Consider the following 13,634-nt stretch of genomic DNA (forward strand, 5'->3'; position numbering starts at 1 on the left):
TTCATTAACCATTATTAATAATCTCATTAAAAATATGTATAATTTGCATTAGGACAAAAACATTTGTTTTGTGTTTTAAATTAACTATATTAATTTAAATCAGTGCAGCTTTAAAAAAAGTCTGGCATAATAAAGATCTATATCGAAATCTTCATTAGGCAAGATCCTTCTTTGAATGCCGGAATCCAGAAGACAATTTTCAAAGTTTTATTTGAAAACATAAGCAAACTAAAATTACTTCAGTATTTCAAATGTAACAACAACAACAAAAAATGTAGACAAGCTTAAAGTTTCCCAGTGCATAATGGCAAGGTAATTAGAACTTAAAGAGAAAAAAAATCACCACAAAACAGAAAGGACAGCCAACTATTACACTTAAATAGTTTTCATTGTGGTAAGTAGATAACATATTCCTTTCTATAGAATCTGATTTGTTGATCTGTATTTCAAAATTAAATATTTTAGTAGTTGTTTTTAGTATTAAGACATAGACCTTTTCATTTTTATATTGGATCAAATCCTGACAAAGGATTCTCAACATAATTTGTTTTTGAAAAGTGTCAGCAGTGGATTTAGTGGATTTTAGTATGTTCAAAAACCTCAAGCTTCTCACACCTGATAAGGTAAATAAGCTGAATGTCAGGTAACCATCTTCAGCTTACACATTTCAGTGACAAAATTAAAAATAGATAAGATTCAAAAAATTAAAAATAGATAAGATTCAAGAACATACTACACTTAGTATCTTAGCAACTTCACAAAATGGTTGAGGGTGTTTGCATGCATTTTAAGACTTACATAGTTGCTAAACCAACTTTGTTCTAACATATACTAATTTTTAAACAATTAATATTAGACCTTTCAAGAGCTAAGAAAGCTCTGCAGCCTCAAATTTCCTATACTGAATTTTTACTCTAGAGCAATTTTTCATAACAGGAACTTTTTTTTTCTCAGCATTCAAAGAGAATACCCTAAACAAAAGCATCAATTTTGCCCTTTGCAGATGCAGAGCTCTTTGTTTATATAATGACAACAAATAAACTTTCTTTAAAGCATGAAATATAATTTAAAGCTTTCCAAGTTTTAAATATATGGGGTTTCTGTCTAATTCACATCAAAGCAGTAGCAGAATCACTGCGTAACAACTGATACCTTGCTGGAAAGGGCTAGCTGCAGACACGGTTGTTCCCGGGTTCCTTCCAGGACCAGGCTTTCTTCCCCTCTGACCCGAGCTGTGACCTGCAGATTTCTTCCCTTTGCTCTCTGACCCTCTCGCCTCTGAGGAATCTTTTCCACTTGAAACGTGTGCAGAAACTTCCTGGAAATTTGCATTTGTGAATCGAGCTGTGGTGTCTTCCAATCGCTTCAAGGAGCCTGACATGGAGTTGTTGCTAGTGCTTGTGTATGTCTAGCATTTTGGTAGGAGAAAGGAAATAAAAGAAACAGGTCACACACGAAAACTGAAAAAAAACAGTATACACTGCTAAGCGTTTTACAGCTGTTCAAGTTTCCATTGTAACTGAATTAAAACAGTTTACTTCAGAAGTTTATTTTAAAGTCTAAAGAATAAGAAGTCAGCTACTGTTACTTTTCAGCTCAGTGCCATTACCAAGAGATCATTTAAAACAATCAGTGCTAGTCTACACAGTGACATATCCACCACAGCTAACATAAAATAAAGCTATTAGTTCTAATAAGCAGGGGCAGTAATTATTACTGATTTGTTTTTATATCTAAAACCAAACAAAATAATGCAGCCAGTTGTACAAACTTACAAGGTATATTCCATTTTATTTATTTTGCAATCCTATTTAAATCAGTAAAATTACTCACATTGCACAAAATTCAGTACATACACGTAAAGCTTTCCATACCTCAGGTTGAAAAGAACTACCTAATAACAAACTTACTTTTACTATCTGAACAAGAGAATTCTTGAATTACAGCTGTCACAAGAAGGCAGATATTTTCAATCAGGTACATACTTGTTTTAGTAAATATATACTGTTGTATATTAATATTTCACTGTACTCTGGTTTCCTCATTTATGCCTGCAGAAGTCATGAACACTTTGAAAAATATCCCATATGGTTTAAATACGTTCTCATACACTTTTAGGTTTAAAGGATTTCTTTTTTTTAAGTGATAAATGTAGAAGAGTTTTAAGAAACAGCAGCATAAGTTACATAAAATGAAATGTTAAATTGTCAACACACATGATTAAAGTGCACAAAATATGATTTTGTGGAAGAGAATGCTTAAAAATAACATAAGCTTTGGTTGAAATCTTTATTTCATTAAAGGTCTGACTTCAACGGATTCACTGTTACACCTGCAATTACCAGCCTCTATATGCTATTTACATACTATATTATTATTTCACCGTCTTTTTTTTAAAATAATAACTATTTCAAATTCTTTTTGGAAAATACAGCTCTTATGCAGCGCAGGGCAGCTGCAAAGTTGTTCCAGGAGCAGTGGAAGTGCCAGCGGCTTCCTCGCCCCTCGGCTGCAACCTGCCCGTCCGCCCGGGGCACCTCAGCTCCCCTTGGGCCTTACTCTCCCAGCCAGTTTTGTCAAAAAGGTTCATAATGGGTGAATCACACTCAAAACAGGGGCAAAAAAAATGCTGCGTAGACGGGCAGGCTGCTTGCTCCATGGTCACTGAGGAAGCCAGGCAAAGGACATACAATTATTTCCTAATTTTCATCATGAAAAACACAGTTGGGATAAAACGATTTTAATATTAGAAGAATTAAAATGAAAGCAAAATCAGGAAAAAGGAAACACTATATTTTTATTGCTTTATTATTCTCAAAGCAACTACTAAAATAGCCTTTTGATTGTATAAAACTTCTTAGATAAAAAATACTGATTAAACCTATAAGATATGTATCTGTACAGGCACGTTTAGCTCTTTTCTGATTCTTCACAAGAAATAATGGAACGTAATACCTAAATTTATCTCTGTTATGGACCACACAAACACATGCCTCAGTAGTCAAGAATACACCCAGTTTTGCTCCTGCTTTATTGGGATAAGAGCTGAATTTACACCTGGAGCGGAATATTTCCTCACCTTTACATGGCAGTTTGTATATCTGGTGGAAAAGTTACCCACAATTTTAATTAAAACAGCCATGATATTTATACAGAAGATATTATTTGCCAGTTGCAAGTGCTCACAGACAATTTAATATGTGAGCTTTAAGAAGATGAAATTTTCAATCTATTTGCTTCCTGCATTGTATGAACTGCTCAGAGGGGGGTTATATCTATTCAAGGAGTGGAGAATCAACAGCTTCTTTAAGAACATTATTTCTGTACAAATTGCTCTACTGTACTATTAGTCTGGGTGGGTTTTGGTTTGGTTTTTGTTTTACTGTTAGTCCCCACTGCTTTGAGGTTTTTTTTGGTCTGCTTTACTGCTCCATGCAAACACTCTATACAAAGCTAAGGAGGATGCCCCTTCCAGACCCCAACATACAGGCACATGCAAATTACTCCAAAACAGCCAAGTACTCCATGAACTCAGGATTCAAGCTGGCCTACTTAATACTTTGTTTTAGAAGAGCCAAGGTCTCCATGCAGAATAGGCCAGTGTATGAAACCCCCAAGCCTGCTCTTCACACACTTTCTCATTACCTTGGGCTCTTCCTGAATCCCTGTATCCCACTCACAGGAAACCTACATGACCTAGTGGGGTTAAAAGCCATGTAGAGACAAAGCTTCTACACTCATCATGAGTTAAAAGGACAAGCAAAGAAATACACTGGCCTGCTCTCCTTGGGATATGATGCTCAAGTCCAATTCAATGCTATGGCAGGTTTTGTCAGTGCCTCAGTGCCACTCAACAGAAATGACTCTAGTTATCCTAAAGCTCAAAGCTAAGACTTTATTATGTAATTTTGAGCACCACTATGTCTTTCAGGTCCAGAAGTAACAATGTCTCCATGTTAACATTAAGCTAAAAAATAAGAAATACATTTCACATTTCCACACTGTTCTATTATTACTACTCTTTTCTTCTTAGAGCAAGTAAGCCAAACCATAGCACCTAGTCAAAAAACAACCTCTCAGTATAATGGTGTTTGCAGAAAAAAAAAAAATACACTACTTCATTTTGAACATGTACAAAGCACCTGTAAAGTATCCACCATTATGGAAGGGTTTTTTTTTTTTTTTTTCTTTTCCAAGCTAGGAAATAAATTATTTTAATTTGCCTACCTAAAAAGGAAGACAAAATAAAGCCTTTCAAAACTTCAAGTATAGCTCCATTAAAACTGCAGGAAAAACAGTGTGGATTATTCTCAACAACAGTGAAGGAGCGAAATTCTCTTACATCTGTTGAATTATGAAGTTAAAAATAATATGCCTCAATTACCACACTGGTAACAGTTTCTAATTAACATGAAGCCAATTCAGAGTTTAACAGTTATCTTTTTGACCTAAGGGGAAGCCATGCTCGCTTTATTTTCAGATGAAACTGATGTGCCACTTGAGCTGAGCTAAGGAGGAGTGATTCAAATGTGGGTCATCTGAAGCAAGGGTATTCAGATACACAATAATTTGGAATAAAACCAGCTTCTTCCAGGATCTGCGATTGCTCCTCTCATCCAACACCTTCCTCAACTCCTGCCCACTCAGTTGAATGTTAATTGCAAAGATAGCTCTATAGAGCAGCAACAACCTTAGTTTGATGTTATCTAATCTCTCTTATCCATTACTGCAAGGAAAGGAGTTTTTAGAAAATCATTAGGAATTTAACTTATTTCAATGGATTGGGTCAGGGCTAAGTGATGACAAATAGACCTTAATGTGCACATACTGTGCAGAGGTTTGGTTCGGAGCAGAGATATGAGGTTACACTTAGAGTCACTAGAAAGGTCAGGACAATATGATTTAGCTGTTATTATCACAGAAACATTTAGCCTGCCTGAATCCTCCTTTCTATAGATTTTAAAGAACAGCCATGCACATGCTCACTGCAGTTTTGAAAGTTTGCTGTAACAGGTTTTTCTGTTTCAGAAGGTGCTGTAAAGCGTGTTGAGATCCGCACGCTGTCTCAGAAGGTCTTCAATGCTATTACGATACAAGTACTAAGCAAAGTAAATTTTTGTCATTTTTGTCACTCATTCTTTTTTCAGATACATTCCTCACTTCAAGGAGTGCTTAGCAATGCAATGCCCTAAAACAGTTATACATACATCAATGGTTCATACACAGTGTGCAATAGGATCTGAGATACATGTGCAGCACAAGTTTTAGATTATTAAGCTAATGGCTTAATGACAAAATACCTACCTTACTTACTCCTAAATAAATTGCCTTTTTATAATGCTATGTTCTATAACAAAAAGCTCTAATAAGAGAGCAAGAGTAGCAGAGGGTAAGGCTTTGAGGATGTAAGCAGAATATCTAGTTACTTAAATGGCTTCAACCTTTGCAGTCCCCTAGAGCTTATACCCAACACAGGCTTTTTGAATATAATATAATGTGCAGTTTGAGGCTCCCCCTTCACTCTGTTCACACTGCAGATTCTTCCTTCATTTCTGTACAAAAAGCCTCCCAGAAAGGAAAGTCTCCTGATGCCCTTGGTCTAGCTGTAAGGACTTTACTAGCCAGTTCATGAATGTTAATCCTGTTCTCAAAGTCAGTCAATATTTACTACTGTAATTACCAGGTTAACTCTGTGTACTACATCAGGGTTCCCTTACGCTTCCCATAAGTCTTGCTAGAACAATTAATTCATCTTGCAAGGTGTGGTATTTTTTTTCCCCACAAAAAAAAAAAAAAAAAAAAAAAAAAAGTTCATTTTCTCATTGCACTAGGAGCTACTCGCACTCAAACTATAATTTTTCTGCCCTGCATATATCCCTGCATATGGAAGAGCTGCACCACCCCTGTGCTGCGAGTCCTAAGACTTCTGGAAACGCAAATAGATTTGCATAATAATCACTCTCAGTATCCACAGTACATCCCAAGGCTTGAGAAGCCTTTAGCCCTGATGCACACGAATAGCATGTTAGGTTTGCACACAGAAGGGAAAGATGACAGCACATGATCACCCACAGAAGTGCCAGAAGGTGAAGGAAATGGTCCAGACAAAAAAAAAAAAAAAAAAAAAAAAAAAAAAAAAAAAAAACCTACATACAATAAGTAATCAATTATTAAAAAAAAAAAAAGTTTTTTTTTCATCCTATAACCTCAAAAGTTTTTTTGGATTTTGCACATTAGAAAAATATATTAAATACGCTTGATAGCATATAAAGTCTACTCCATTTTTAAAGCTCTGGCACATACATTGTAATAAGTACGATACTGCAACATTAAGTAAATGAAGATGATGAGGGGGATAAAAACATACATAAACTTACTTTCTCTGTAGTTACAGTAAGAGATGGAACCAAGGATGGTGAGGACTCGGACTGCTTCTTATATTTTTGCTTGTGTTTATCTTTCTCTTTATATTTCTAAAAGTTATAAAAGAGAATATAATCCAAGTTCAGGTTAAGCTTTAACAAAGCTCATTTTAAGTAACATGTCAAGCGTTATGAAACTGAAGACAGATTATAATAATATTTCAAAATATTAACAAAATTTCCATTAAAATAGCACTAGACATTATCGTAACAGTAAATCAAGTACTTAAACTTGCTTTCAAAATTCTTCAATCATAATTGAGATACGTGAATCCATTATTGTTTCATGTCATCTATCTCAACAATAATCAATCAATGCAAAAAAATGGATTAAAAATAGAGACGTGAGTTCTGCTTTAGATGGGGTCCAGGGTCTTATCTTTGCACACCAGCTCCACTGTACAGTATTTTGCTTGGATATTATTGCTATAAGTTAGTCTTAGTCAATTTGTTAATCATTTAGAAATTTAGGTTTGGTCCTACTACTGGCATCTCTGGGCTTAAAAATTAAAATATGATTTAGATTACATTCCTAGAAAGTGTACACATTTTTCCACATTAAAATGAACAAAATACCAAAGTTGGGGGGAAAAAAAGGTCTCCTTTCCAAGGAGGTCAAGAAAAGTTTATTTATTTTTTTTTCCCTCTTCTCTCCACAGTATGAAATACTGTCACAGTGACTAAAATGGTGCAAATAGAAAGAAAATCATTTCTTAATCCAGAACCTTTACAATAGAAGTCTTCCACACTAGAAGAATTCAATTCTTACGGGATTACAAAGCAGACTCAAATTATACTTGTTTAAATAACTCAGCAGTCAAATGAAAAAAATACTGAATCTGACACAAAATCAAAAATAAAGCAGAAGTTCAACAGTTTCACCACTTAATCAATTGTAGTTCTAGAGGACTTACTTTTCCCTTAACATTGCACTTGCTTTATAAAGTCTACATAAGAAGACACAGAGAAATTGCAGGTATGATGAAGAGTTACTTGTAGGGATTTGCACTGAAGTAATTTACTACACATTTGTGGATTTTTTGTGTATTCATATGAAATCCAATAGAACAGTAAATCTTACGGCTGTTTGTTCAGAAAGCTAACAAAACAAGAAAGCAAGGAAGAAAAAGGGTCCTCCAAAATAGTCTAAAAAGTCCCTTTGAGTCAATAAAATATATGAATAGCTTACAAACATGAGGAAGACACTTAGAAGGTATAGATTTGAACAGCCATACTAAAAACTCAGCAGTTGCTTTTAATTTTGAAAAGGATCCATGCTCATCTCCCCATAAGCATTAAATGATAATTCAAGTCCCAGAAAGAAAATAAGTTGTTCAACAGTGACCGCACTACCACTCTTACTAAGCAGTGGAACAAGCTGTCGCATTTGTACACAAGATTCAGCTACCATCAAGTAGCAGTTTCCTATTTTAAGCACAATAGAAGCAATATGAGAAATGCATTTCATGGAAGTGGTCTGAAACAGCAGCTTCTCAAACGGTGCAAGTGTACTGCAGCCTTTTGGATAATTCCTTATAAGCAGTAATCCCCCAAGTACCAGCCCACATTGCCAGAAAACAAGCAGGTCAGAACAGAAGCATTTACTCTGAGACCATGTTGTTACCCATCAAATCTGTTGCTAGCACATACGGAGACACTTGATTCAAAAGCTCTTCAGTCTTAGATGTCCAGCTCCCTATGCCATTAGTGTTCATGTTTAAAGAAACTGGAACCCCAAGTTCTTGAAGTCCAAAGAAAGAAATCATAAAATGGAAGCCAAGGCACTATCTTAGTTTCCACAGCATTCAGCATTTTTATTACATAAAAAGTTCTTTGGAATGATTTGAATTTATTTACAGTTTTGGAATCAAGAGGCAATGATTTCAGCATACTTGAAGGTGAAACTTCACAGAAGAATTGGTAAAGAGTAAGAAACATTTAAATGATATTTTACAGAATTTGTTTTACAATTTCCGCTGTGGGTTTTCTAGTTATTATCTAGCTATTATCTAGTTTCTAATGTTATTTTTGTCTGAAAGGCAGATAATGGAAGAATTATGATCAAAGGAACAGCCAGGAGGACTTCAAATCATATTCTGTAATGTACTGAAATCACTTTTAATACTAATTTCCACACAAGAAGATGTGCTCTCTTTTGAGAAAGGAGAAGTGAAGGGAAAGATGGGGCAAGAGGGAAAAGCAAAAGGGAGAGTGTGAACTGCTCTGCAAGGACCTGGAAACAAAGCGCTTTACGTCCCACAAAGTGGAGCATTAGCAACTGTCAACTGTTAGGTGTTACCTAAGGGCACAGGAGGGGTATCCCACTCAAAGGCCTTTTTCCCTTTCCACAGGAAGTCTGCTGTCCTTAATTTTATGTTTCTTCCTCCAGGCAGAAGAGGTGGAAGCTAAAATCTCCTTCCTTTATCAGAAAAAGCAGCAATGCACAGCTGGCCCCTCATGGACACACCCCAGCAGGTTTCACCTTCCTTAAAAGCTCTCTCTTTAATTAGCCACAGAAAATCATTTCAACCACACTTCACTCACTCAGACTTGAATATCTAAAGACTCATGAGCTCAAATATTTCAAACTATATACTTTAAAGACACTGTAACCTGGATAAACTCAGTCCTACATTCTGTAAGAGCAGGAGTTAGCAGATGCAACACCCCCAGGACAGATACATTAATAAATACAGTGCAGACTACAGAACTGACAATACAAACTTCCCTCTTGGTTCACAGTGTAGCTCAACAGTCAGATTCAGGCAGAGCTCCTGAAACCCTGTTTAACCATAGGAAAAATAAAGGTTGTTTGCCATGCAGCCTCTGGGTAAGTAGTTATAATGTTATTGACCCAAGATGTTCAAGGGCCCAGATTTATGAATTAGCTAAATACCAATTACAAAATAACCAGAGGTTCATAAGTCATGATTAATCATGGAGTTCAATTTTGGGATTTTGTTTCTTACCTACCAAGTTATATAACACCCTAATTCTAGTAATTCTAGTAACACCTTCTGTACATTATTCTCTCTGGGGAAGAAAAAAAAAAAAAAAAAAAGGACAAAGCACATTTCAATTGTTTCTTCCACAAAGATCAAAACTACAAAGATATAAATTTATTAAATAATACAGTTCAGTTCCAACTGTTCACTTCTTTTGGCTGTTTTACATCTTGGAGGATCATCATGACTCCAAAGCCCAGCACTTGCTTGCTTGTTTTTTTAAACATATTTTCAGATGAAACATCTATCATAATCTACCGAAACTACAAGCAAATTATAACATCTCCAATAGAGATAGAAGGGATGACTGCAGCTTTCCTGCTGTACTAGTATTAATCCATAACACTTTCAGATTTCCAGGTGTAAGTATCATTTAAATTTTTCAGTGTGTGTTTACCCACACTTATTTGTAATTAATCAGACATGTACAGCTTTCCACAGTACTTCAGAACAGAGTTTCATGAAATGAAGTTAGGCATTTAACAACTTATTACAAAAAAAAAAAAAAAAAAAAAAAAAAAGTTGACCTCTCAGCCTTTCCCATACTGCTTAGCTTGTCAGACTTTGAGTGCTGATTCAAACTTAAATTAGCAACAACAAAAATCAAAGTGGATAAAGCAGTGGATAACTGCTTTAGAGTTAGGTTAGTTCAGTGCATGAGCATCAGAGACTACTAACAATACAGACAAGAAGAGGCAGATGCAGAAGGGAGAAGTAGGAGTGTATGTGCCCAGGGAACATGAGACCAACTTCTAATTTGGAAGATTTAAAATACCTGGACACCACCAGCGAGCACCACTGCCTGGCCCTTCAAATAAAGCTGCATGGGCTGACTTTGGAATATTCCTTTTTTAAAAAAAATCACATTCTCTATTATAAAAAACATAATCCTCCCCACCTTGAGTTTTCAAACCATAACACAATATATTCAAAGATGATTTTCTTAATGATTCTTGTAAGAAAAACTATTTGACTAAGCCATTGTTTTTCATTTATTCTTTTGTTGACTCCCTCAAATAATTTCAAAGTATCAGCATGTTCTATTATCATAAAATATTCATTCTGTAGGTTCTGTCATTGATGGATTTTTCTGAACTATTTTTTCATTACTGAGGCTTGTTAATCTGTAGCTGTCACCATCACAACTATATTCTTTCACAGATGGCCTCTTATTTTTGAGTAATAGCTATTAGCAATATATCCATAACAACTGCATAATGAAAGACACTTGTGGTCCCAGAAGTTTCAAGTTCAAATCTTATCTCATCCTGGCAACAGTTCTACCTCAGATATTCACCTGCCTAGTATTTTACTATGTATAAAGCACAGGAAAATTACTGCAGTAGCAGTGCTTGAAGCGGCCATATAGTGAAAGGAGGTAGGCAAGGGAAGACCTCCACAGAGGGCAGTACTGTCAGTACAATTCAAATACACATTCAGCTTTGACGCAGTTACTTGACAGACTGCTAGTAAAATACTGAAGAATTGACAGCAAAAAAGATGCCATCCAAATCCTCTGTTGGGCACAAGACTGACACACAACAACGACTGTTCAGAATAAGCTATTCTTCTTCTGATATCTACTATTGAAATATGCTGCCACAACTTAGTATTAATGATCAATTATGAATACTTAAGCACTTGAGTAGCACCTCACTGCTTCAAAAAGTGGCGGTGGATTGACTGTATCAAGACAATTCCTTATTGCCCAAGTTCCCTTTCAACTATTCCTAAAAAATTGATGGTCTTTACACAACTATAAATATGTATTACCTACTATTAAACACTATACTGTCTGCAAGCTAGTTTGAGCTCTGCTCCAGACTAGTGATTTTTTTGTGGAAACACCACTTTTGATTTTGATGAGTTTGGAGAGAACTTTCCACAATAAAGCTTTGCTCAAAATTCTGAATCGCTCAGGGTTACTTCAGACACCCTTATAAAAACCATGGTGAAGCAGCAGCTCTATAAAAGAACCAAAAAGCAACAGCTAATGCTCCTTCTCTCAAGTCCCTCGCTGCACCTTTCATCCATGCTAGTGCTAATGAACATAGGCAATTTTTTTTTTTTAGGGATCAAAAAAGAAAACAGCTGAACCAGAATTTCTTCAAAGATAAATTGAGAATGTTGTCACTCAAGAATTCATTGCAATTCTCAGTTTTGCGGTCTAAAGAGACTGCAATTCTCAGTTTTGCGGTCTAAAGAGACTGCACTGCTACTAACCACTGTTATTCCCTGTCCATGTTCTGCAGGGCTTGTTTTTCAGGAGTTTGTTGCTCCTTCCTTTTACACTGAAAAGCACAAGATTAAAATGAAGAGTTTGAGGCAAAATGTGAAGGCTACAGCTAATGCACTCAAAAAATACTCCGGCTTACTCCAGCGAATAATTTTTAGGTATATCCAATCCAAATTTGTCATTGTAATTTTACAGTAATTTTACTAGTCCCAGATGCCAAAATTAATACTATTACCAGTACATGCTTGTTGTACTTGATACACTGAAAGTATTACTCTTTCTCCTCATGAAATGTTACTGTAAGTTTAGAAGAAAAACAAGTAGCCAAAGCATATGCACATAAGTAGGAATGCAAGTTCCTACTCTTCCTCTTGTTAAAATAAATGAACGTTAAAATAAGGACAAGAGTATCTACTTATATAGTTTTTCCTGTATTTTTTCCCTCTCTATAAGAGATCATTTTGCCCTGCCATATGTGCCAGCTGGTGTCAGTTCCAGTGGACGCACTCAATTACCAAGTGACAGAATAAAGCACAACTGAACATGGGACTTCAGGAGGAAACAAATCTACCAGCCAGATACCAACTTTGCTCTTCACCCTGCAAGTCCTCAGGATGTTTGTTATTGAATATATCCAGATATGTTCATCTCCTAAACAAATTCTGGTTAAGCAATCACATGCTGCCAGGCCTCTCAAATAGCTTTAAGAAAGTTCACAAACTCTCAACTAGTCAGCAGAAGCTTTCCAAGAGTAGGGATGTACTTTAAGTTACAGCCCTTCCTAGGGGCCTAACAACCACTCTTTGGCTACAGGAGCAGTGCGGAATGTCACTCTCAACCTACAGCTCTTCCTAGATGCTTCTGTTTGTCCTCCTCAAAAAAGGAGGCATCACTTTTCTTTAACACACACATAATGCAGCAAAAACAACAACAATCAATTCCCTGCATCCAGAGCTCAGTGTTAAAATGACTGCCCGGGCTCCCGGAGGCCTCGATTCTCCACTCTCCTCAGGCTGAGCCCCTCCAGTTTCTGCAGTGGTGCCCACGGGTTCCGTGCCACAGTGTTGTGTCCTTGCCTCTCCAGTCACCCTCCTCACATCTGCAGGCCTCAATCACAAGCACATTCTTACTTACTTCCCATCCAAAGAGCCATTCCTGATCCTCAGTACTCTAAACAGGCAGCTTCTCCACTTGTGAGGCCTGACCAATACTGACAAGGCCATCTAAAAGCCCACAAAGTCCTGACCGCATAAGCAGCAGGCTCGCGGCTCAGACCCGGCCTAACGCTGCCTCACGTAGCGCCCAACACAACCGTGGCAAACAGCTCCACTGCTCAGCCCAGAGCAAAGCCCGGGCAAACAGAATTCCATGTCATACAGCTGCTACAAGGCAGCAAACCTTCCTTCTCTAGGAAGCTCTCCTTTGAGCAGCCAGCAACAAGCTGCCAGCCTGCCTTACAAGAGCCACTGACTCCTTTGTACTCATCCAGGGGGACCTGGACAGACTGGACAACTGGGAGGTGAGAAACCTTAAAAGATTCAACAAGGGCAAGTACAGGGTCCTGCAGCTGGGGAGGAATAACCCCAGACACCAGCACAGGCTGGGGACCAACCTTCTGGAGAGCAGCTCTGCAGAGAGGGACCTGGACTTCATGGCGGAAGGCCAATGGGATCCTGGGGTGCATTAAGAAGAGCATCTCCAGCAGGTCGAGGGAGGTGATCCTGCCCCTCTACTCAGCCCTGGTGAGGCCGCATCTGGAGTATTGTGTCCAGTTCTGGGCTCCACAGCACAAGAGGGATGTGGAGCTGCTGGAGAGAGTCCAGCGCAGGGCTACAAGGATGATCAGGGGCCTGGAACATCTGCCCTATGAGGAGAGACTGAGGGAGCTGGGCCTGTTCAGCCTGGAGAAGAGAAGGCTGAGAGGGGACCTGGTCAGTGCCTATAAGTACCTCAAGGGAGGGAGTGAGAAGC

General features: G+C 37.4%; 1 protein-coding gene across 2 annotated transcripts in view; it reads right to left on the reverse strand.

The window, feature by feature from the left end:
• Positions 1 to 13,634, reverse strand: part of MLLT10 (MLLT10 histone lysine methyltransferase DOT1L cofactor) — a 116,987-nt gene that overhangs the window by 52,339 nt on the left and 51,014 nt on the right. For both annotated transcript variants that reach the window (XM_088533977.1, XM_088533978.1), the window contains 2 exons: positions 6,378 to 6,473; positions 1,153 to 1,408 (listed from right to left, as the gene is read on the reverse strand). In XM_088533977.1, coding sequence (XP_088390103.1) covers positions 1,153 to 1,408; positions 6,378 to 6,473 — 352 coding nt within the window. The remainder of the gene's footprint in view (positions 1 to 1,152; positions 1,409 to 6,377; positions 6,474 to 13,634) is intronic.

Source organism: Tinamus guttatus, unplaced genomic scaffold (genome assembly GCF_059628265.1).
Source record: "Tinamus guttatus ecotype Peru unplaced genomic scaffold, ASM5962826v1 Tinamus_guttatus_pri_ptg000530l, whole genome shotgun sequence".
Classification (NCBI taxonomy): domain Eukaryota; kingdom Metazoa; phylum Chordata; class Aves; order Tinamiformes; family Tinamidae; genus Tinamus; species Tinamus guttatus.